The sequence below is a fragment of the Lytechinus variegatus genome, chromosome 5 (genome assembly GCF_018143015.1).
Source record: "Lytechinus variegatus isolate NC3 chromosome 5, Lvar_3.0, whole genome shotgun sequence".
NCBI lineage: Eukaryota > Metazoa > Echinodermata > Echinoidea > Temnopleuroida > Toxopneustidae > Lytechinus > Lytechinus variegatus.
In genome coordinates this window covers 44,477,958-44,504,676 of record NC_054744.1, presented here as the reverse complement: position 1 = coordinate 44,504,676, position 26,719 = coordinate 44,477,958, and the positions used below count along the sequence as shown (strand labels likewise).

At 37.0% G+C, this 26,719-nt stretch overlaps 1 protein-coding gene across 2 annotated transcripts in view; it reads left to right on the top strand.

Annotated features, from left to right (window-relative positions):
* LOC121416250 (ankycorbin-like) overlaps positions 1 to 26,719 on the top strand; it is a 35,614-nt gene that overhangs the window by 7,470 nt on the left and 1,425 nt on the right. The window contains exons 2-15 of one of the 2 annotated variants that reach the window (XM_041609765.1): positions 1,859 to 1,986; positions 2,445 to 2,533; positions 4,615 to 4,737; positions 6,732 to 6,802; positions 17,210 to 17,316; positions 19,458 to 19,645; positions 20,259 to 20,374; positions 21,245 to 21,328; positions 22,037 to 22,150; positions 22,882 to 22,980; positions 23,542 to 23,641; positions 24,255 to 24,394; positions 24,657 to 24,911; positions 25,519 to 26,613. In XM_041609765.1, coding sequence (XP_041465699.1) covers positions 1,859 to 1,986; positions 2,445 to 2,533; positions 4,615 to 4,737; positions 6,732 to 6,802; positions 17,210 to 17,316; positions 19,458 to 19,645; positions 20,259 to 20,374; positions 21,245 to 21,328; positions 22,037 to 22,150; positions 22,882 to 22,980; positions 23,542 to 23,641; positions 24,255 to 24,394; positions 24,657 to 24,911; positions 25,519 to 26,613 — 2,709 coding nt within the window. Of the gene's footprint in view, positions 1 to 1,858; positions 1,987 to 2,444; positions 2,534 to 4,614; positions 4,738 to 6,731; positions 6,803 to 17,209; positions 17,317 to 19,457; positions 19,646 to 20,258; positions 20,375 to 21,244; positions 21,329 to 22,036; positions 22,151 to 22,878; positions 22,981 to 23,541; positions 23,642 to 24,254; positions 24,395 to 24,656; positions 24,912 to 25,518; positions 26,614 to 26,719 lie in introns of both variants that reach the window. The other variant, XM_041609764.1, reaches the window with a different exon arrangement.

The window sequence follows — 26,719 nt, the reverse complement described above, 5'->3', positions numbered from 1 at the left end:
ATTTCGTGTAGCAGTGTACTAGTACCGGTATATGCCAATTGTCACGTGCATTTAGGAATTATCATTCTGTGTATTGTACCCCCGGGGTTGTACTGTAGCGTCATTTGTATATTTCATTGTTTTCATCAATCATATCTTCAAGTTCCAAAGGCACAAATTGGACTGACGACGAACTCAGGGCTCTGCTTGTGCTTTGGCCTGAAGCAAAAGCATCCCTTACCGGGATTCACAGAAATAAGACGATACGAATCCCTTTCAGCGGAATTGCGAGGGAGGGATTTCTACGGAGATGTCGCACCGCCTGTCGAGACAAAATTAACAGAATTCGTGCCCAGTACTACGGCTACCGAACACTTTCGATGAACCGACAAGATTTAATACAAGTAAACAAAAACAATACGAGGTACAATACACAGAATTCTGGAAGTAAAAGATTTATTTTTCGGAAGCCGAGTAAACGTTTCACAAACGATCTAGCGTTAGCTCGGGCGGCAGCAAAAATCTTGCAGCCGACTTGATCAAAGTTAGAAACAGGCGCGAAAATGTTGACCTATACTTCCTGGGTCAAACTGCGCACTGTGATGCGCACTGGATCGGCTCGAATTCAGGGAGAAACAGCGTTAGAAAGATGGTCGTATAAACGCTGATTCTGTCGGATCGTGATTCATGTTGCTGTTTTGAATCATGATTCAAATCGTCATTCAAATCATGATTCTGGGTTGAGGTCGCATAAACGCAGCCCGTGATTCATGTTGCTGTTTTGAATCATGATTCAAATCGTTATTCAAATCATGATTCTGGGTTGAGGTCGCATAAACGCAGCCTAATATCAATACCGAGATTTCAGGGTACAATATAATTCAGACTGGGGTGCCGTTTCATAAAGCTGTTCGTAAGTTAAGAGTGACTTTAATAACGACTAGTGAGTGACCCTTTCGTACAAGCTACATGTAAACCATTGCCAGTGAATATACCATTTACCACAAGAAAGGATCACCAGTCGTTCTTATAATACAAACAGCTTTATGAAGCACCCACCGGTTGAGGATGAATGTACATACATGTAAAGTACATTCAATCAATAATCAAACTAATCTCAATTGTTTCTTTTCCAAAGAAATTCCTTTCATGTTCATATGGTCCCACTACATGTACTTTGTTTTAAAAACCAAACTTTTTTTTACCATGAACCTTGAAGAGACCTGCATGATCACTTCCAAAATTAATCTGGGAGAGGGTCCCGGAGAGGCCACTTACATTGACGAGTGGATACCATGCGCAACCAAAAAAACATGTAAAAAGGATGTCTTTTTCACAATAGGGCACGTTACGTACGTAACGTGATAAGGGTGTCAAAAACACAAAAATAATGAAAAAAGGGTATCTATTTCGCTAGGAAAATTACGTGCTTAGGGTCGAATTTGCGGGGATGATAAAACAAAATTCAAATGTTTTATAAAGGATGTCCTTTTTGCCCCAACACTTCGTGTTTAGAGTCCGATTTGCGCGAGGTGTAGAAGATGTGGTCGTACTAAACCAAAGTAAAGCCGACGACCGAAGGACCCGTAACAATAAAACATTCCTGTACTTGTTTAGGGGTTCATTTCAGGGAATATTTGCCAAGAGTATATCGTTTTGTTTCCAATACTTGTTAAGGGTAGGGTTTCACACGCCAATACTTGTTAAGGGGTGCATTTTCAGAATATGGAAATTACGTGTTTAGGGTGCTTTTCGAGACCCCATGGTCGCGCGTGGTATCCACTTGTGAATGGAAGTGGCCCCCCCGGGAGAGGGTGTGATGTACAGGTGATAGAATTCAAATTTCAATTTGAATGCTTTTTCTCTTCTTGATATATAGTTTGAATGGACCAAGAATGATGATAAGGTTATGCATGCAATTGAGGTTGGTGATATAGAGAAGCTTCAAATAACTCTAGCCAAGAAAGGAACATCACCAACTAAACTAGATGGAGAGGGAAGAACACCGTAAGTAGATCAGTTCTTGATCATTTCATCTTCATACATAATACTTCCTTTTGATTGTACAAGAGAGTGAAGAGACTCCAACCCGCAGCATCTTACAAACAGGAGACTCAGTCGGACTGCATGTACAAAGTGCAATATTTACATACATGTACATGTACTGTTTGATATAATGCTTTATGAGTGATATAATGCTTTATGAATGAGATAATTGAACTTGAGTTCATTTGCAACCAAGTTCTCATTTCACAGGAGCTAAAATTAATCAATTGAAATAATAATTGTGAACAGTGATTTTTGTGTTCTTTAAGTACTGCGCTTTTCCCATTAGGCCCAAAGCGCTTACAATGAATTAATTAAATGTAATATTTTGATATTTATTAATATTTATTTCTTGTGCATTTATATTTATTTATTTCTTGTGCATTTTAGATGCTATTATAATTGTTTGCTTTCAACAGATTACATGTGGCAGCTCAGAAGGGACAGTATCCCTGCTTGGAAGTCTTGCTTCAGCTTGGGGCTAATCCAAGGGCATCCGACGGCCAAGGTACGTACCGCAAAGCAAAGAGGAAATTAATTAATAGCTCACAAATTATCATCCAGTTCTAGGCCAGATCTTAAAGGCATGTTTTGAGCAGTAGGAGTATTGGACTCAAAATGGGTTGATTTTAAAATGCATCCAGCCTTTGATACATGTAACAAAGTAATAGGGCAATTTTCACATTTTTAAGCCAAAGGCTGTTTGAAATGTATATAGTGCAAAAACTATTTATATTCTATTGCACTACAAGAGTTTCCGAGATGCTGTACATACTATTGGAATAGATAGGTTTTTGATTTTGATTATTAAATTATGTACATGTGATTATGTAAAGTTGTTGAATTATAAAACCTACATGTATATCTAATGAATAATCCAGAATGTAATATTTAGATTAAATCTAAAACACGAAAGTATCACTATCAGCATCCTATCCGTGCATATAATAAAGTTTGAAAAGAGGTATATATTGTTGAGTAGAGGAAAGAAAATTATGCCATCTGAAATTGGTTCTTCAAAATGCAGGTTCCTAATTTGTTGAATCATATTCCTGTTTCCATTCAGGAGTAGGTCTGAGGGTGATTTTTTTGAAGTTCCACTACTAATGGGAAAGGGTTATTAGGGGGCGTATGAGAAAAGGATTCATTATTAAGAGGAAACTGATGATTGATGGCAAGGCTAGAATCGGTCATAGTGGTCTGAAATCAGTTTCACTGCAATTTGTGAGAGCCATATTATACCCCTTTCATAAACCCATCATCCAATTAGCTGCCTAAGAGTAATGTGGATAATTCAATAAAAATCGCGTTCACAAACTAAAAAAATAATCCGCACTATTTTTAGAGCGCTCGGCCTGAAAAAGGCGGATAATCGTCATGACAACTGCACACGCCCCCCTCCGATGCGGTTGTGTTGGAAAAGGGTGACCTTGTGACCGCACCATGGCAATTATCCGCATTATTTGGAAATGCTTTCATAAAGTCAAAACATGGTCCCGATGCCGCTATCATGCGGATAATTGCAGCATCTAAATAATGCTGATAACTCTGGTCCTCCTCTGTTTTTACAACCAAATTATGCTGCTATTAGCCGCATAATTGGGTTTATGAAAGGGGTATTAGTTTGCAAAGGTACAGAGAACATCAAAAGAGAAGGCCTGTGATTATTTTTTTTTTTGTCTCTCAAATATCACATTCTCTGTTTGCTTTGAATATGGTCTTGGATGAAACATTCAGACACTTCAAAGTAAATTTTATAACAATTCTTGTATAGCTTTCATATTGGCTCAATAGTTTCTTCTTCTAGTGATTAAACTCCCCTTTTTCTGCCAAGCAAACCCTTTCTTATCAGCCTCCCCTCATTTGTTCAACAGAAGGGGGGGCTTACTCCTGCAGTATGTTTCGTATTCTTATGTTCATAAACTCCTTTAATACATAATTTCATTGTTTTTGCTTTAAATGGTTTAAACTGCCCACTGCATACAAAACAGACGGTGTCTTTGCTATGTAGCTCTACAGTGTTCTTGAAACTCCCAACTTTATGAGAAACATGTGATGGTGTCATTAATCATCAAGTGGTCTCCAATCTAAATTGATCCACCCAGTACATGATTTGTACATCAATTGAATTGTTGTCCATGGGGATAATGTTGAAGAGCTAGAATGTGTAACCTCTTATCAAGAGGAAATCAATGATTAAATCAATCTGAGGAGACTATTAAAGAACTTATAAAGCCTTGCACAAACCGCACAATCTAATTTTCAAAGATACTGTGATAGTATTTTATATGAACATTGGAACCTATAAAATCTTGACATCATGATCTGAATAGTGGTACATTTTGTATCTAAATACAACAACCAAAATTCCAGCCTATTTTAAACCTCGCTGTAGGAATAAAAGAAAGCAAATTCAATTCCAAATCAAAATGATATCACCAGTTTTAATAGACTTTACTCTGATTACGAGTCGTGCTGCAATTATCTGATTTTGGTTTTCATAGCATTACATGGTGTTATGTCTTTAAGTTAAAACCCACAATGTATAAGAAAACAATCTATTCATCTCATTTTTGTATCCTACATTAGGTTGCACTGCACTACACTGTGCTTCCAAAGGAGGTCATTTAAACTCCATGCACAGGCTGATAAAGGCTGGGGTACCCATCAATGCACAAGATTTCAATGGAAAGACAGCACTGCATTTCTCAGGTAAGCCTGGCCAGGAGTCTATAAATGTACTGGATGAACATTCATCTGGTAGTGGTAATTGTACAAAGCACAAGAAGCAAAATTAAAAATAAAGAGAGAGAGAGAGAGAGGAAGGATCACTTTCTTGATTGGTGATTAGCCTATTGAATCATCATAATGGGATCTTTCAATTACCCCCCCCCTCTCCCAGCAACAAAGCAAAACCAAGCAAAGACAAAATGAAACACAAAAAGCAATCAATGATATTAATTATGAATGAATGAATAAATGAATAAATATTAAAGTAAATAAATACATATTGTTTTTAAGCTAATTTTGAAATGATCATTATGAAAAATGACAAAATTATTGTATTCTCATTCCTTGCAGGGTTTTAATTCAAAGAGTGTAGTCAACATTGCTCAATCCTGTTTTTTTTATTTAAAAAACATGAAGTACTGCATTGTTGAGTTTTGTATGGAACAAAATGTTGAAATACCTTTTGATGCAGAGTGATGTGTTTTATGCAAATCCTATATCAGCCATAACCCTGGGATCATGTCTTGCATAAGTTGATTTAATATGCATTGACAGAGACACGAGGCCATTGAACTCATTGCATAACCCTATGAATCATCTTAGCACCCTGGTAAATGGCTGACATTTATACTGTATCAGGATGAATTCTGTAATTCCTATGACATTTGTACAGGGACCAAGTACAAAGTTCATGTATACTTGAAGTATACAGGTCAACACAATTGGGAGTGAATTTTGGATTTACCCTTTTAAGATTTTGACAAATTTGCAGATTTTGCAATAAGATGGTTGTTAACAAATTTCCTAGCTTCTAGCTGATAAGAAGTCAAATGATTGAGAGCGGTGATTAGCTCACATTCATGGCTGATCGCTCATGCTCAAGGGTGTGTATAACTTATGACTGGTTTATAAAGTTCTACCATTGATATTAACCAGATACAATTCCTTCGGTCCATGAATTACTGCATTTCATTAATTTATTTGGGATAAAGGAAACATACTAAAAGCTGAATCCTCCTTTAATAGTGGAAGTTCTACAGTACATACAGTGTTCAGTTTTATTCATGTAGGCTGTTCAATGTGTGATAGGTAGTGGAGAAAGGGGGGGGGGGGGTGTCAATTAATTAAAGCCTGATCAGCCGTTACCATGGGTGTGTATGCAAATTTATATGATGTTCATGTGTTTCATGTTGTTGGGGGTCATTTAACTCATTGATCTCAACCTAAGCCTAGATATCCTGTCTGGGTGAACTACATAGTACATGTTGAATCATCTCAAACACATGCTCCCATACATGTACATGGTAAGATATGGTGGATATCATTTACGGATTTATCATGTATTCAATAATCACATGGTATAGCGATGATGGGTCATTAAAACCTCGTAATTTAAAATAAAAAAAATAAAAAAAGAGGATAGCTAAAAATAATTAGGATTATGGACATGATGGTAATTCACAACCCTATATTTTCTGAAAACAGTCTCATTGCTGTGGAGAATTCTTTCTAAATTAGCCCCCCCCCCCAAAAAAAAATGAAAAGCTGTCTATAATGTCTTAACTCTGAAAAAAAGCTTCTTCTGAGCTGTTCGCTAAATGTTTAAATTTTGAGGTTCCACCAAAAATATTATTGTTCCATCAATTGTTTCCATGGGAATACCCCAACAAAGCGTAAATTGTACAATCAAACGCTGATCTTTACCCTCACATTTTTCAGAGAAACCTGGCTTAGCTACATTTTGTGCAAGGAGTACACATTGATGTAAAATAGCATAGAATTAACTTTATTACAAATTGTACAAGTTGAATGTGATAATGAACTCATGATATCTTCTTTAATATCCCATTGTCCCAAGCTTGTTCACACACCTTGGAATATGTAATGCGTGTTGATCAACATACATGTACGTTAGATTATTTTCTAAACAAAGTTTTGCCCTAACCACCAGTCTTATTCCATCTTTTATCTTTCAGCTGGGAGTGGTCACATAGAGAGTACCATCTTGCTACTACAATGTGGAGCTTCTATTGATATTGCAGACGAAGTAAGTTTACATACCAACATCGGTACTATCCAGTAATATGTCCCTGGATCTTGTTCTTTGCAGTGAATACATTTTATTTCTTGTCTTACATTTTTTACTTTTTCAGAGGTTTTACAGGTACTTGTTGCTTACTACTCTTATTAGCAACAGCTGAATAAGGCATGTTTTTTATCCTTTCCAAGATACTACAAGGGACTTGTTGTACAGAGAGGGAATTCATGAATGCTTCTTTTAAAAAGAACTTGGAAGTGACTGAAAAATACAGGGAGTCAATTGTAGTAGAAATAAAAAGCTTAATGTGAATGCAACAACCAATGGTAATTTATACTTATATGCTATCAATGCTCTTGATTGTTAATGATTAAGTGTCATTGCATACAAAGTACATGTATAGCTTTAGGTCAAACACAAATCCAGTGGTCAAAGGGGGGCACTATTCCTCCATAGTTTTTTATTTCTTGTAATTCTTTGTTTGGACCGGAAAATGCTTCCTATTACCTGTGATTACCTGTAACCTTTTTTTTGTTGACTTGTCAGTGTTTGTAAGAAATTAGTTGGTCAGTAAATCCTTGTCCTGCAGTTATCTATATCATAATCTGCAAAGTCTGTATCAGTGTTCCCCCTTCATTTTGAGGTTTTAAAGCAGATAAGTCATTATAGGATGTATACTAAAGCTATCGAAGGTCAATCACCCTATACATCACTGATCCTTGAAGTACCTACACACCGATAATCCCATTGGCGTCATCTGTTCACTTTAGTCATTAGCTTGGACAGAGACTGAATCTGAAAACCACTTTTGCTTGGAAATCACATGCAACTTATAATAGCAAACTGGGCCACTATAGGCAGTCTGTACAGTGAGTCCGGCATGTACAGTGTCTTCTTTTCTGAAAATTTTGTTGTAAAATGAAAATCCTTGTCCAGTTGTTTATACTTTAATATCCAGAATGAGATGTTTGGTATGCTTGGACAATAATAGCAAGGATCATATGGGGGGGGGGGGGGGGGTGTTGGAGCAACACATTTGACTTTCTTAGTCTGGTGTGCATTTGTCAATGATGTACGGTATATTTACCTTTAAATTAGTTACAAGCCATATTATTCACCTTGCATGAGTGCCTCTAATTGAATGTCTGCACCATGTCAATTTTGACCCATATCTCCTTCCTGTATTAGCATCACCCAGAACTCTGGGGCCTACACCCCTCTAAACCAGATGTCACCCTCTTATATCGCTCAGTTTCTTATTTTTAGTCATTTTTTTTTATTCTCTCCACTCCATCGATTAATGAAGTGCCAATGCTCATTAAGCGGATACGTGACAAGTGTACTGTATGTACACAGAGCACCACCTATAGGAAAAGTTATTCAAAGAAATCTAATGGTTTTTTATCTGGGATCCATTGCATAAAAGTTAAGATAGTGGTAAACCTTGCCATCAAATGGTCAAACTTCATGAACCATAGTAAAAATGCTAAAAAACCCAATCAGTATACAATTTTTGTGCATGGCAGAGTTTAATGTACCATAAAAACACTATGTACTTCACACAGAGCCCTGGTCCTTGTATGACCATTAAAAGCAGATTTGATCATTTCCTACATAAGACCCTCAACGACTTTTTATGAGTGTGTTCATTTTCTATTTCAGTTTCCATGTACCAGGTCTCTATCATATTATCCTGACCAAGTTAACTTGATTCAAAACTGTGTCTTCGTTCTCTTGCTGAATCATAGGTTCCACCTGGTTGAAATCATTCATTAGCCGATTACGACCTCTCTTTCATTATCAAGCTAACGACTTCTCCTTTCTCAATATTGTCTTTCCAGCTGGAGATTATATGTAGTTTTAATAGGTCTTACATCAATTCATGTAAACTCATTCATAACTTGTATGTTTTTTTTTTTTTTTGGGGGGGTTCAGGGAATTTGATTTTTTAAATTTGAACTTATAAATGTACATGTATGCAAGCAGCTGTCCCATACATGTATGCCAGCGTTCTTATTCTAATTTAGTCAAATCATTTGATGTTTCATGATGACTGCAAATGATTTTCTCTGAGTAGAAAAGTGTATCACTTGTGTGGAGCACTGTGGCCCAGTGGATTATTCTTCGGACTTTGAAACAGAGGGTCGTGGGTTCGAATCCCAGCCATGGCGTAATTTCCTTCAGGAAGAAACTGATCCACAATGTGCTGCACTCAACCCAGGTGAGGTAAATGGGTACCGGTAGGAAGTAATTCCTTAAAAAGCTGTGTGCGCTATGAACGCCTAGCTTAGCCGGGTAATACTGTATAGGAGCGCCTTGAGCACCTAACAAGGTGGATATGTGCGCAATATAAATACCCTATATTATTATGTAAAGATGTGTTGGATTAATATACTGAATTTACTGAAAAAAATTGCATTTTAATTACCTAATGGCATGAGGGAGCTGATAGGTGGTTTCAGATCACCTTGAAGTTCGTCAGTTCCAGGTATTTTTGCAGTGTGAAAGCAAATTACGTGTTATCTCCCCAAAAGATAATACCTGCTATTTAGTAGGTACTTGTCCAAATTTCGAAAACATTTGCTGGGATTTTCCAAGGTCGCAGGTATTTTTGCATTGTGAAAGCAAATTACGGGAACTTTTAGCCCAGCTTGTAGTTGGGTGCGGGCACAGTGGGTGGCTGCTGAGCTAGCGATTTTGAATATTGTGCGTTGCTTGCTTAAACCCGTAACTTCAGGAACTTATCCTGAAGAGTGTGTTTCAGGTTGGTGTGAATTGGGGCATAAGTAACATGTATTTTCTCGCCTGAAAAAAGTTATCAGTCATTTTAAAGGAATTCTTTAGGTGGTTTGAAAGTTGGAACCACCTAAAGTCAAAGCTTTAAGATTCCACAGCTCAGTTGACATATTTATGTACATGTACAGTTCTTTTGTATTATCAAAACTTTGTTTAATGACATTGGAAAGCTCTCCATTAATAAGAGTTGAACCATAAAGTTGCATTCCTATTTTTAGGCTTTGTATCATAGAGAAAGTGCCCATATCATAAACGTCTAATAACAAGAAAAAAGTTTATTTCTTCCTAGATTGGAGTATGAAAACCAAAACAAATTTGAGAGCATCAAGATTAGGAACTTGTAAATTCTAAACTAATCATCTAGAGATAATTGTGTTCACACTTCTGTGAATCTCATGCTTCCTCTTCTTAATCCACCAAGTGAGGGCCTCTGACTAATGTTTGACCAAGTCATCAACATTCAAGGATAAACTTCTCAAAACCAGCATTGAGAAGCTGGTTGCAATTTTAAGCAGAAAAAGAACTTGGTAGTGGTAGTTTGGGTTTCATATCAAGTATTAATTATTCTCTGTTAAAAACGTGGAATGTTTTGAAAAGATCATGTCGCTACGTGTATTAAAGCATATGCATTTTATTATGTGTACTACTATAGGCTGGGTTTGATTTTATTGACCATATCACCAATGATGCTGGAATATATCTCTAATCCACTGTATTTTTTTTGTGAGACAGAGAGGGTTAACTCTGATGCTGCAGTTGCCATGATTTATTTTTGTATTTTGAATCATGATTCATGTTTATGAGTCTAGCTTTAATATGAATCTCGATGCACTGCAAGTTACAAGGCTTTTCAGTCTTTTGTTGAATGGTAACTCTCTCCTGTGAGTTTGCCGAGAAATAAAGGAGTACATTATTATAAGGTGCTTTATGGGGTGCTTTATGGGGGATTGGGGGCTGGGTGAATTTTTAAAAGAGACTATCATCCCCTAGATTGAGATGCAATAGTTTTCTAATCAGGCCTCTTCCTTTATGTACAGGCAGCTCATCATAGTTTGTCTCCTGCTATTTGACCATGTAGGAAGTATCTCTGGCCCCTACTATGGCCTCTAGCTTGCTTAATAGATCATGATTATTATTCATGATTCATGTCCTCGTTATTGTGATTCCATGGAAATTTGGAGTAAGGTCTGTATACGACTTGCACATTGATAGTTACAAGTCATTAGATTTGTATTTACAAGTCGACCGTTATAATAATTACTTATATATAAAATGCTTTTTCAAGTTATAACTAAGCACAGCAGTTGATACATGTATCTCTTTTAAAGGTGCACAATCACTGTTTTTGAGAGGGCGCTGTTGGATATACATACATGTACATGAACTAGCTGTGGACAGTGTCAGCTGCCTACATGTATATACAGCGCATATACAGATACCATATTTTGAATGCCCAAACTCTGATAATTCTGCTCTGCCTCCTATGAAATACATACATGTACATGTAGCCGAAACAGCACAGCATGTTTGTACTGTGCACGTTCTGCGTGACCGGCTGATGACTACAGCTGCATGTTATCTTCTTAATGAAGATGAATGCGTGTTTAAAACCATCCAACAGTGCTGAGAATCATGTACCTTTAAAGGACAAGTCCACCCCAACAAAAACTTGATTTGAATAAAAAGAGAAAAAATCAACAAGCATAACACTGAAAATTTCATCAAAATCGGATGTAAAATAAGATATTTATGGCATTTTAAAGTTTTGCTTATTTTCAACAAAATAGTTTTATGAACGAGCCAGTTACATCCAAATGAGAGAGTTGATGACATCACTCACTCACTATTTCTTTTGTATTGTATTATATGAAATATGAAATATTTTGATTTTCTCGTCATTGTCATGTGAAATAAAGTTTCATTCCTCCCTAAGAAAAAGGGGAATTCCATTATTTTAACATTTTGTGCTTCACGCAAGGAGGTCCTAATCGTCAAATTTGTAAAAATTGAAATATTGTATAATTCAAACAATAAAAAACAAAAGAAATAGTGAGTGAGTTACATCATCAACTCTCTCATTTAGATGTAACTGGCTCGTTCATATAACTATTTTGTTGAAAATAAGCAAAACTTTGAAATGTCATAACTTTCTTATTTTACATCTGATTTTGATGAAATTTTCAGCATTGTGGTTGTCTGATTTTTCTATATTGATTTAAATCAACGTTTTTCTGAGGTGGACTTGACCTTTAAGTAGAATTTGGGATCAGGGAATGATATTTCCCTGGTCCCAAGGGACAGTATGATAGGCAGATTCACCTCTCTTTATTGTGGTAGTGAGACCATAGAAAAGTTGCTTTTAATATAGTAGCTTGTGTAGTTATTATTGAGTACAATACAGATGCAAGATCAACTTTTAGTTGCAACATAGCACTATTGAAGATGTACATGTATGTACAGACCTTTATAATGAATTATTTTATCGCTGAATTGGAAGAGTTGATGACTGTATTGACAATCAAATTGTTTCCTGTAAATGTTCATATACTGCATTGATCTGTCATAGGGGAACACCTGGGGAGCGTTTCATGAAAGGACTTGTCGGACGTTTTATCTGACAAGTCCTGTTTTATCCGACAGTTACTATAGTAACAGTGCTTCTCAACTAATCAGAATCCAGGAAAGTTGTCAGATCTGACAACTTGTCGGACGAAAATATTGGTGAAACTCCCCCCTGAATGAAATGCTTGCGAATCAAGCATCATGCAGACCTGACTTCAACCACTTGGCTTGGTATGAGAGGATTGGGTGGGGTCTAGTAAGACTTCCTGTCTTACAACACCTTGAGGGTTGTAACCACTCAGACAAGACATCCTCTTCCTCTTCCTATCTTCCTCCATTTTATCCATCACTCTATGTCCTGTTTCTTCTACCCCCTCTCTCTTGCTCTATTCCATACCCCTACTCTTGGTTCTTTTTTCTCTTTCTCTGGACCCTCTTCTGTGATTACTGATATTCTGTTCAAATTGTAATGCATTTTATAGGTACCGGTACATTTCTTTCCCAATGTACACCATTTGAATACCATTAATGTAACTTTCAAACAATATCCAATTAAGCTTTTGGTTAGACATTACAGTATGTTTTAATTACAGATCTAAAGTTATTAAAGTGACTTGCACATCCTGTATTCATTTTTCTATGAACCATTACACAACTTTCTGTGATACTGACAAGACTACTTTTTGGCCTTCATGTGTGAATAAAGATATTACAAATGAAAACGTAACTTGTCATATGGTTGGAATTTTTTCACTTCCTTTGGTATTATTGTGTACATGTAGAAATTTCCACCCCAGTGATATCTTTGATAGGAATAGGGATTATCTTGCTGATTGAAATAGTCTGATAAAAGTGATAAGGAGTTTGTCCATCCATTCACTCCATCTATCCATTCATCCATCCATCCATCCGTCCGTCCATCCATCCATCCTTCCTTCCATCCATCCATTGACCAACTGGTCAATTGATCAATACATGTAGATTGATTAATTGATCAAATAATCAAATAATCAAATCAAATCATTGCACTATAATAATGATAAAATAAAAAACATGAAATTCTATTTTGTGTTTATTTAAGATTAAGTTTCTTTGAAAAAGCTGTTTATAAATAGACACTTTTTTGAAAGGCTGAATTTTAGAAGCTCTCATGCTGTGACACTCATTAGCAGCCTTGTCCCAGGCAAGCTTGATGAGTGATATTGAGTTCTTGTAAATTCTATCTTTTTAATAAAAACATTAAATTACTGGGTGACCCAGGGAGGAAATCCGACTAGGATTCAAGCCAAGATAGGGTCGCCCATAGATTAGACGACCTCCTTTTTTTTTCTATTTTTATTTCTCAGAAATGATTATGGATTATCCTTCTTCCTTCTATTCTGTATCTTAATTAATGCTCCTGGCGGGGTTAAATCAAGTTTCAGAAATTAAGAACTTTGGTGGTAGTACATGTAGTATATAGATTTGAGCAATTGGGATAAATGAATGAAGGCCTTCAGATATTCTCTTCCTGAAATGATTTTAAGGGTATTTTTGTTGGTAATAAATCATTTGAGAGGAGATTGGATTTCATTAATTAAAAAATAGGATGAAGAATATTTTTTTACGATTTTCTGAGAACTGTCAGCAGTAGAATGTGAAGACTTCTTTTTATTGTACACTGTATATTATTTTTTCATTTATTAATATTTATTTATTTATTCATTATTTTTTATTGGGGGGGATGATGAAATGTAAGTACACTATAATTTAGTTTGAAAGACAACAGCTTTTCATGTATCATTTCAAGAGCTCAATGGTACTGTACAGTTAAAGCTGAATAATGTTTTTAGCGTTTTTTTTTGGAATAAAAATTAGATTTAAAATGGTATTTGGTATGCGATTCTTCCAAATGTATTATAGACCCCTGTTACATCTGAGAGATTCCCTACCTCGGGCCGGCCCGGGGCCTACCTCGGGTCGGAAAGAAATCAGATGTAAACATCCCAAACCTACCTCGGGCCACCTTTTAGCGAACCTACCCGAGACCACATCCAGAGGTAGTCTCGGGTAGGTATCGGGCCGGCCCCGGTCCACCGATTCGTAGATGTAAACGCACACAAGCTTTCGAACCTATCTCAGTCCGTTCGCCAGCTGTCAAATTACGTCATAGTGCGTGCTATTCCCTCCCAGCCCCGTCGTTATTCGAATGTTTTTGCGGCATGCGAATTGTGATTGATAAAGTCTTTGATTTGAGTGAAAAGAAGCGTTTTAAACGTATCCTTTTCAAGTCGATCATATCTTCAACGACTGCTGGGATCATCAGCATTCTTTCAGAATCTCGGGTAACTTCAATTAGCGCGCGCGAATTATTCGGAGCCTAGATCGAGACCCCCTTTAAAGTTTAAAGGTGTCAGCAATCGGATGCCGCACCAAACAGTACAGATAGGGCGATAGGGGAGGGAATGAACACTGTGATGTAAACAGACCACATTTCGGACTCGGTCCGTTCGCGAAGCTAATCCACCAATAATCCAGTCAAGGTTGCAAGTGGACTCGGTCGGGTCTCGGGTAGGAAACTTTCAGATGTAACAGGGGTCCTAGAGTAGCCCTATGCTCAAATTGTATGAGTACATCATTCACTACATTTACATGTACATGATGTATGAAGTTGTGAATATGTATTGAACTTTTTTCCATGGCCCCCATTTTATAGATAGTTGCTCTGATATCAACTCTTGCTGGAATACCAATTTTCATTGGAAGAGCCAATCAAAAAGCAGAATTGTCACTTGTCATGGTAGTAGTTGACATTCCAGCAAGACTTGCTATCATAGCAACTGTTCATGAAATGGGGCACTGGACTTGGTTGATGTCATATCAGATCATCATTGGGATGCTATTCACTTTCTTGTGGTCAAGTGATCTGACAGTGTTTTGACAGAGGGCTGTCTGTAATAATTAACAAAAATATTCATTATCTGAGCTGTTGATTCAATTTTCTTGGCAACACGGCATCCCTGTTTATAAGATGAGCAACTTTTCTTGGATTTGTGCCATAGAAGTCACTGAACTGTTGGTCCCATAGTTGTGAGGTGTGGCATTCAGAACGTACATTGTAGGCCGACATGTTCTCTACAGTAGGCCCTATTTCCTGAATAGAAATTAATTAAGTGGTTACAGACCTCCTAGAAGTTTGTCAGTTCCAGGTATTTTGGGAGTGTGAAAGCAAATTACATGTAATCTCCCCAAAAGAAATTACCTGCTAAATAGTTGCTACATGTACTTGTCAAAATTACAAGAACTTTCTTGGGGATTTTTTCAAGGTCGCAGGTAGTTGAGCGTATGCACCATGGGTGGCTGCTGAGCTAGCAATTTTGAATCTCGCATCTTGCTTATCAGACCATACTGCACATGCTTATAACTTCAGGAACTTATCTCAAAGGGTATGTTTCGGGCAATGTGAATGCGAAAATAATTGAAAGGTATTTTTTTAGCCTGAAAAGGTTCTCATGATTTAACAGGGATTCTTGTGATCCATGTGGTTTGGAAGCACCTACATGTTATGTGGTGTAGTAAGTTTTGTTTACCTGAGGGGCTGTTCCATACAACTGTTCATATTAGAGTGACTGTAAGAACGACTGGTGATCCTTTCTTGTGGTAAATGATGTTCGCCAATATGTTCTTTGGTGATTATTTAGCACTGCATGTAGAAAGGATCATCAGTCATTCTTAAAGCTGCTTTTACATGTATGAACAGCTTTGTGGAACACCCACCTGGATAGGTATTGAATCAGTCATTCATATATGATGTACACTGTATGCTCATTTAGGCCTACTGTTATTGTTTTTGTCGCAGTTTTTTTTCCTAGAAATACGGTGCAAGTAGTTATAAACATTAAGCAGTTTTTTTTATAGATATTCTATGATTCACTAACTTTTGATGATGTTTATATTTCATTTTTATTGATAAAAGTGAGGCCATTCCTGTATTTGTTTGTGTGGAAATCCAATTTCTATGAGATATATTTATTTTGTGTTTGATTGATCCTTTTACAAACTATGTATTTTCTGCTATCTAGACAATCAGAATAATTCATATCTCTGAGTAAATAATGAGCACCTGTTTTTCCTGTGTTAATAGTATGAGGCCAGTGGATATTGGATTGATTTTGTTCTGCCAAGGTTCATGATTGGACAATACAACACCTGCTCTTGAAACCTCTATGTTGTGATGAATGGTAATGAAGATTTAATATGGGAACTTGACCTCGTCATTTGCAAAGAGAAGGCTGTCTTTCAAGTTCCCATGTCAATCAACTTTTGATGATCATTCTTCTTGGAGTCATGTTTTTTTATGCGTAAAGTCTCCTACAACAACCCTCCCCTCCATTTCACCATCACACCAAACTTTTTCCTTTTCTAGCCATTCAAATGTGAATCTGCCAAAGTCATAGGCCTATATCTCTATTAGTTTGGACCACAGAAATCTGTCTGATTCTGGAAAAGTTTGAGTTTAGAAGATATCTTTAGCTCTGAACAACTGCTTCCATGAAAATAGCCAAGACAGTAGCCAGAAATACCACAGCCCCCATCTAACCCTTAGTCCCTTACCTCCATCCAACCCTTACCTCATCCAACCCTTACCCCATCCAACTCTTAGCCCATCCAACCCTTACCCCATCCAACCCTTAGCCCATCCAACTCGTAGCCCATCCAACCCTTACCCCATCCAACCCTTACCCCATCCAACCCTTACCCCATCCAACCCTTACCCCATCCAACCCTTACCCCATCCAACTCTTACCCCATCCAACCCTTACCCCATCCAACCCTTACCCCATCCAACCTTTACCTCATCCAACCCTTACCCCATCCAACCCTTACCCCATCCAACCCTTACCCCATCCAACCCTTACCCCATCCAACTCTTACCCCATCCAACCCTTACCTCATCCAACCTTTACCCCATCCAACCGGAACCCCTATCCTCATCCAAACCTTTATATCCCAATGGTATGCAGTAATGCCTGTGTGTGATTTTAATATTTTGTTATGATATTTTTCTTACTTTTACAGTATGGAAAGACTCCATTAATGGTTGCAGCTTCATCAGGCCATACCGGTGTGTGTAAAGACCTCATTGATAGGAGAGCTGATGTCAACAGCCAAGATCATATACAGAAGTAAGACTTTATGGTCAAAATTAAATAAAATTTAAAAATAAATGGATATTTTGTGTATTGAAGCAAAGAGTTTTGTCAGTATATTACCCATTCATCATAGTGACATGTATGCAGTACTGTAGATCCATGGATGTAGTGGGAAAAAAGAGAAATACATGACAAAAATATTTGGCAGCCTTGAATAATTATGAAAATTCCACTAAACACATATCATTAATGAAAAGAACAAACAAGGGAAGAATGATGTCCATTATGAGTGATCACCATAGTAATAATGGCATTAAGCCTTGCTGTAAATTACCAATGTCTACTCTAGACTAAGTTATCTACACATTGAATCCCGATCCTTTACTTAGGAAAACATTACACAATGATGATTGAAATTGTTACCAGGGAAACAACCTCAAAAAACATTTCTATATAATCTAAAAATATTTTTCTTCCTGAATCCTGACTCATATGTTGGCAATAGAAGCACATGCTATTGTTGGCAGAATAAAGAAGACCTTAATAGGGATCTTAACAACAGGCAATGATATTGTATTGACATTGAATGTTGGGGGGAGGGAGGGAGTAAAAGATTCATGAAATAATATATGTACAGTATATAAATATGTATGGTTTGAAATATAAATGTGTAGACAAGGCTCCACACTAACTTTTTTGCTTGATGGCCCTATTGGTTCACCCAAATCATCAATTTCATATTTTGGGGGCCCCAAAGCAAATTTGGAGGCCCTAAAACAATAGAAAACATTACAATTCAACAAAATTTTCGTAGCCTGACCGGGCCACCAAGTGTGAGCTTTTACAGAAATTTGGTGGCCCCACTCTTAAATAAGGTTGATCTGGGCCACAGGGCCACGGCTAATGTCGAGCCCTGGTGTAGATAGTATAATTCAATTCTTGCCATATGGACCAAAGAAACTGCTTCCTTCATGTTCCTTGCTCACATGTACATAAATTGTCAAGTTATCAAATTACAGTCAAAGTATTTTATCAGTTTCACTGGTCATTTTTGTTTCTATTGCCAATCCAGGGCCCCGTAACATAAAGCTTAGCGATGAATATCAAATATGAAAGAACCCTTCTGATTGGTTCCTGGTCAGTATATTAAACCACATGCAGGCGTAACATAGATAATGATTGGTCAGTCCATTAATAGGGATTGATCACTATTAAAATCTTTGTGTTACGGAGCCCTGATCATTATCTTGGATTTTACTCTTCCTCTTTCAGAATCAACAAGATGTCTCCTCAGTTTCCTACCCATTTTTTCTCTCTTTGTAATTTTTTGTTCATGTTTGTTGCTGCACTAAACAGAGAATTTGATAAAAACACACCTGCTTGTTGGTTCTTACTCCCAATGATTCCATGGCAATGAATGACAATCAAATATTCTTGAGATGTGAAGAGTTGATGCAGGTGTTTTCCAGGTTACCCTGGTATTGATCATTCGTTTCTCCTCCCGGCTATCCTACTTTGTTTATTTTGCAGTTCAATATATCCAGATGTAAGGTGCAAAAAGTGTTTCTTAATATCTTGCATGGTTTGGAACTTTGGATATCAAGTTTTTATTGTCACTGATAATGTTTTGTGCACAGGCCTACAAGGAGGTGTGAAAAAGTCAGATATATTATTCTAGACTTTAAGTTTGATTAAAAAACAAAATGCCCTCTTCATAATCGATACAATAATAATAATAAGAAAGCAGTTACTATCATTATTTTGATATTGAAACTTCAAAACCTAATTAAAATTCTTAAATGACTTGATACCTCCCACTGCTATGCTGCAGAGAGAGGGACTCTCTTTATCAGATTTTTCACTCTGGTAGTCTGCATCTGTTGGAACATGTCACCAATCAAAAATTTTAACTGGCACCCGGTAACATACATGTATATAGAAAATGACAATCGGTATTATAAAGCCCTGAAAACTGACTAGTTTTCACTAGTTATGAGGTGGTGTAACTTCCACCACTAAAGTGGCTCTTGTGACAACTCTGTTTGATCTATATGATATGAGAATCATATTTGTTAAACCAATTTATAGTATAGTACTTGTTTTTACATTCCTAAAATTGAACAACTCTCTCTCACTCCTTCTCTCTCACTCTGTCTGTCTCTCTCTTCTTGTAGGACACCTTTGATGTCGGCATGTGAGAATGGCCACAGAGAAACTGTAGAACTACTTATCAAGAGAGGAGCCAGAGCAGATCTATGTGATGCCCAGGGGTATGATGCTAAGTATTATGCTGAAGGTAGTGGACAAGACAACGTGGCTGAACTCCTAGAGACTGCTCCATCCGTAGCTACATGGGATGTTCGTAAGTAATAATGTTCTCCAAGACATCCATTTGGCTTGGTGCTTGGGGGATAATGTCTATTATACAACATGATTGCCACAATGTGATGTTAACAAGTACTATATCATTTTTTCTTTTCTCAATGTCGTTGTTGCATCACCATCACCACCACCACCACCACCGTCATCATCATCATCATCTTCATCATCATCATCACCATCATCATCATTATCATCATCATCATCATCACCATCATCATCATCATCGTCACCATCATCATCATCATCACCATCATCATCATCACCGTCATCATCATCACCGTCATCATCATCACCATCGTCATCATCATCACCATCGTCATCATCATCACCATCCTCATCATCACCACCATCATTGTTATTATTAAGGCAACTCCATAAACTTTATACTTTGACAGTCTGTGTTTGGGGCCTTTCTGAGACGATTTGTCTAGAGCTGTTTTTGAATTCATATGAAACATTTATCAAGGTTTGAGCATTTCGTGGCACAGTAGGAATGGAGAAAACCTAGGGTCAGACGTACAAATATTGATTAAATGGAATTGCCTTTTATTTATTATGATTACTTAATAATCTGCTCATTTAATTTTTTTCAGGTAACGAGGAAGAGGAAGCTTATGATGAAGTAGCCCCAGATGCAGTGGATTATATAGATACCTTTGATGTGAATAATGAGAGAGCAGACTCACCTCCTCCAAATAAAAACCATCAGGTATCCATTCTTGTCATTATTTAAATCCTCATCTTATTTGATATATATCGATATCATATCAACGCCTTATGCACCAGCTAGAAGCCTGAGATCATCACACCAGCAACTTCTTAAGACTCCCAAGACACTTGTAGCATATGGTGCATGAGCTTTCTCTGCCTCAGCACCTTCTTCTCTCTGGAATAATTTGACGTTAAATTTAAGATTTATACAATCACTGGAGACCGCCAAATCCAAATGTTATCTTTTCTAAAAGTATTAGTTATTGGCACTTTGACACTCATCAAAACTTTCTCATTCTTTCTTTTCTTGTGCTCCTCGGAATAGAATATTTCTAGATAGATGGCGCTAAATAAATGCCTATTATTATTATTATGATGTTTGATTAAAAAAGATAGCATGAAATCATTCTTGGGATCATGAAATTTCACTATCTTGTATGATTGACCTATTTAAAACCGATTGGGGCAATCAGAGGGTTGTGTCCTAGACTCTCATCAAGGCCTTAATCCACATAAGCCACTCTCTACCCAGGTGCTAAATGAATACCTGGCAGCATGTGAAAGCCTTCATGTATGGAATATGCCTAGCAATTTAGCTTGAAATCCTCTAGTTTGAATGCCCCCCAGGAGGGTAGAAATTTTATATATTTTGTGCTGGTAAGCAAGGATCCAAAGATCAGGTAAATAATACATATATCTGTAAAGCGGTTTGGTTTAGAATGTTGTTCCGATGTATTATTTGTAATCAGTGGGATAAGGAAAGGGGCAGCCGACTCCCAGCAAATAATTTTATTATAAATCCTTGAAACAATGATATATATTAGGATGAATTAATCAAGTACTTTAAACTTTATTTTCTTCATAATAGAACAATATTGAAGCTGATTTCCCAACACCGAGTAGAGCAGTGAGCATGCCAGCTCTGACTGACAAGCAATCAGATGATTTGAAGGTGAGGAATCCATCTTAGTTTGAGCATTTCATAGTAAATGTGCCATCAATTTTAATTATCACAAGAGGCTTAATTTTCACTTGCGGGCCAATAACCTTTTCCTAGAGAGAATACACATTGCGAGTGAGACTCGATAAATGACAGAAATATTTAACTAAACTCGGAATTCCAAATCAATAGAAGAGTAAAGATTGTTCAGTAGAACTTATAGTGAGATTTCAGTAAAACAGGGGTTTGAGTTCATTTAGAGTAGGATTAAGGTGCAGGAGTAACATTAGAGAAACTTGTGGATTCTGAAATTATTCATACGTGTAGGTACCCATCTGTTATATGACATGTTATTCAATTCAAAGGAATTACTAGTATGAAAAACTGCATGAAGAAATAAGATACAGATTGTCAGTTACTAATTTCTAGTTCTATTGACTGGTTGTAGTTTTGAGATGAGGATTGTTAAACTAGATATCAAGCAACACATCACTATCTTATGAAATGAAAAATATGCAATAGTGCATTCAAATAATTGTGCACACTTGTTACCATAAAAACAATCCAACACACTCTCTGCTATGTCTCTGGCCTGTTAGAACTGTTCCAAAGGTACTTTGTGTATGTAATTCTTGCTAATGACATTGATGATATGTATCATTTGTTAAATACATCATTTATTGAAGAAAATCTAATGTGCTTGATCTATGTTTATTACAGGAACTAGAGGAAGAGAATGACTTTTTGAATGAAGAACTGTCTAAGGTCAATGTAGCTCACAAGAAAGCTCTTGAAAGGATTCGATCACTTGAAAGCAAAGTTAATGATGTAGAGGTAAGAAAAGGGAACCTTTGTAATGATAATACACATAATTCCATACGTTGCTGCATCCACTTTTTGCTTGATATGAAATTGCATTTCTTGAGCATATTTCAAAAATCATCTTTTGATATTACAATGTGCTCTCAGAACAAGACGATTTGAGACTTTAAGCTTTACCCCTCTACAATAAAATGAAATCACACAACATTGTGGACCAGTGGATTAGTCTTATTGCTTTGAAACAGAGGGTCACTGGTTTGAATGCCAGTCATGGCGTAATTTCCTTTGTCAAGAATTTGATCCACAATGCACTGCACTCAACCCAGGTGAGATGTATGGGTACCTGCCTGGCAGGAATTTATTCCTTCTGGGAAATTCCACTGTGCTTTAAGAGGCTGCGGGGCTAAAGCCAGGGTAATGATATCCTAGTCCTTTGGAAGCATATAGGGACGCTGTGTCATAAATAAGTGTGATATGCTCTAGACGAGAACTGTGTTAATATCATTATTACACTGAATGAACGCATATAGGGACGTTTTGTCATGAATAAATGTGATATGCTCTTTACAAGAACTTCGTTGATATCATTATTACACAGAATGAAAAATCAATGAGTTAAGACAAATTTATCTTACCATGCATGATGTGACTGAAACGTGTGAAGTAAATAGTGTAGATTGTTTGAGATAACTTGTATCACCCTGGGGTATACTTTTCTCTTATTTGTTTATGATATACAGCAGGTAGCGAGTCTGAAAGAGAGACTAGAAAGTGAGGAGATGAAAAGGAAAGAGCAAGAGAAACAGATGAAGGACCTGGAGAATAGACTAACTTCCATGAAGGTAAAGGCTTCAGATCAAACATCTGACCGAAACAAACTTCCCCAATGACAGAAAAAATATATATGAGTGATATTTTCAATCGAAAAGCTCAGAAAATCAAGTAATTCCCGAAACCTATTTGTGAGGTGTGTGCTGAAATGCCATAGTAATAACCCTGATGAACATAACTCTTCAACATGTGCATCTATGTTTATATGATGTGATGAAAATATAATTTGATGATAAAAACAGAGAGAAGCACACATAATTTTCATGAAAACTATGAATGTACATCGATTATATCCAGAAAAAAAATTTGTACAGACATGTATGTCAGGTGTTGACATTACTCACTTTTCATTGTTATGATTCATTGAATCAATCATAACTCCTCTTACGACGAGGCCCAATTTTGTATTCATGGACTTCTTGTAACTTAATGTTGGCAGTTCATCACTTTCTGGTGATTAGTTGAGAATTTGGTACACTGATGACCATTATGATTATGTTAAATAAAAGTATCCAAGACTGTGCTCTTAATTGGTTTAATTAATTTATAATATTCATGTTATTTTCTTTTAGCTGAAAGTGAGCAAAGATTCATTTGAAGAAGATGAAGAAGATGAGACCAATTCTGTTGGTAGTTGGGGTGACAGTGAAGATGATCTCTTTGATCTACCTGGTAAGTCATTGAAAAGCACAGCTTTCTTGAGGCCAAGATAACCCTCTGTCTTGCCTCTTCAACTGGTGACCAATGCCAATTTTTTGTATATATTTTTTTCTTTTTTATCATTTGAAAAATATTTGATATGGATACAACATGACTCGAATTGAGTGCCTTTGCTTGGAATGGTAGAAAGTGCCAGTGATGATACATTTAGCTTCCAAACAGCTTTTATTTGACATAAGATCTTGGAACCATTTTGAGAAGATTATAGCACTGACAAGTAATAATTATCTGACAGTTATCAGAGCAACATTCAGCCACCTGTACTCCTCAGCCAATCAAAAGAAAAGGAATGTTGTTGGATCTGACAAACAACGGATGTTAATCACCGGTTTACTCATCCATCCATAAGTAGTTGTGGATGATACTACAATGTTAGTGATCAAAGGGTATGCTCATCGACATTTTAATTACAGGTAGATTACCCACACAGCAACCCAGAAAACTCCTAATCAATTGTGACTGGATGTTTCTATACACATAAAATGTAAAGTTATTTGCCATTTTAGCCATCAGAAGCCAAGTTTTCAGTCATTGTACTCTTAATAAATTGTTTGTTTTGATACAGGAACCAAGAAAACACCTAGGACACCATTGAATCTGTCTTTAGATCTCAATTCCTCCAAGCAAAAGTCAGACGTCCAGCTATTAAAGACTGAGATCGAGGAGCTTCGCAAAGAAAATGAAAATCTTAAAAATCAATTAGAGGTATGTTTTCTAGGATGATCCTGGCCATTTCGCCCAAACAGCATTCAATATTTTATCAAAGTATAGTCTAAGTCACAGTCCGAAAGATTTTACAAGAATGTAGCTCTAATTCTAGTCATTAATCAAGGCTCCCTTTTTTTAATTTTGAGTTTGATGAGGTTACCCCTGCAGCCATTTTTTCAAGAGCATCGTTTGAAGGCTCTACTAAAACATAGTTCTCTCATTATTGATAAAGGGTTCTTTGATTTTCTTTAAATTTCAGTCTGGTGAAGTAACCCCAGCTGGGACTGTATCACGAGCGGAGTTTGAGAGATTGCGTCTTTCATCCAATGGTAGGATAGCAGACCTTGAAGAGGAGCTTGCTAGTTTGAAGGAGGAGCTGGAGGAGTCTGACCGAGGTAACATGGTCCCGTACCAGGAGTATCAGGAGCTGAAGGAAGCCAATGAAGAGGAGCTTAGTGTTGTTAAGCTGGAGAACATCGTCTTGAAGGATGAGATTGGAAATGTCTCTCAGAGAGTAAGTCTTTTCATGATCTTTGTAATTGGACAATTCCATTAATTATGTATGTCTGACCTCACACATGTATTCTGTCTTTGTTTATAGTTAATTTTAAAGGATGTAATGATGTCATGATATCATGGTTTGAGAAATTTATAAAGTAAAGTGAAAATGGGGGTCAGACATTCAAAAAGGTTAATTATTGTTGTTGAATTCCCCACATGAGAAAATATGCTTTTAAATGAGGGTTTTGTAATATTCATTATTTACTTAGTAATAAATGAGAAAGTTTGAATGTGATTTTATAAGAATTAGTTCCTTTCATAGTTTTTTAGGAATAAAATTCAGTTTGTATCTATTTCTAAATGCAAAGGGGAAGTCATTTCAAGTTGAAAGGCAGTTTTTCACTGTGAAATGTAGTGTTATGGTAGCCATGACTTATCTCACCCTATATCTGCTTCTTGAGTCTTATTGGCAATGAAGCTAAAACCATAACTTTGAGTTAATATTTGTTTTTTAATTCTTCCCTCTCCCTTCATCTCTTCAACTCTCCATCTCATTATTTATACTCTTTCTATCATTCTTTCTCCTCTGCTTATATATGTATATCTCTTTCTGTAATCAGCTTGCAGAAATGACTGATAAGAAAGAGCGCCTTCAAGAACAAGTGATGGAGCAGCAGGAGCTACAGCTAAGACCAGTCAGCAGTTCATCAGCTGACTTCAGATACAACGAGCTTGTCCAGGAGAAACTTGAGATGGAGGAAATCATTAGCAAACATTCTGAAGTCCTAGCCAAACAAGCCGATGAAATGGAAGTGTACAGGAAAGAGATCAATGATTTGAAGATGGAGAAGGAAGAAATGGAAATGAAATTAGGAGAAAGCAGTGGGAGCAGAGAGGAAATGAATGCATTGAAGAAGGAGAATGATAGACTCCAGGCTATGATCACTAAGCAGTCTAAGGCCATAGCACAACAGACAGATAGGATGCGCAAGGATAAGATCAAATACAGTGAGGTAGTGGCTGAGCGAGATGGGTTGGTCAAAGAGATGCAGGCATCTCAGAAGACAGGTAGCCATGGAGATGGGGAGTTGGAGGAGAGACGGGAACTGGAAGCAGAAAACAGGAGACTGATGGAGAGGGTAGGGTTGCTAGAGAGACAGTTCGAACATGAGGAGGAGGAAAGGACAAAAATAGAAGAGTTAACGGGAGAAAATTGGAGATTGCAGGATACATTGAGGAAAGCCGAGGATGAGATGCTCGTTAAGAGTGCGCAGCTTTCAAAGATTCTTGCCTCTAAAACCACCGAACACCAAGGATTTGAGGAGGAGAATAGACAACTGAAAAAACGGAACAAAGAAATCGAGATTGAACTCTCAAATCGGCGGGACGGGGAGGCTCAATATTCCCAGATCCTTGCAGAAAATCTCTCTTTGAAAACTAGATTAAGTCAGCTTGGTGATGGTGGTCTTCAGAATGGTGACCAAGATTGGAAGCATTCGTCGGAGGTCTTTGCTGAGAATAGGAAACTGAAAGAAACCATCAAGAAGATGGAGGGAACGCATGATGGACTGATGAATGGGATGGATGGAGGGGGTGGTGGAGGAAAAGCAAACCTTAAAGAAGTAACGAGGTTAAAACAACAGATAGCTGAAATGGATGCCAGGCATAGAGATACGGTCAATATCTACAGAGCACATCTACTCAGTGCTGTACGGGTAAGTTTCTCATACAAACATTGCTCCGGGAACGAAACGGGTTATCTTATACTAAACAAACATTTGAAGACAGATCAGAAAAAAAATAGTTGTTAGAGGTATGATG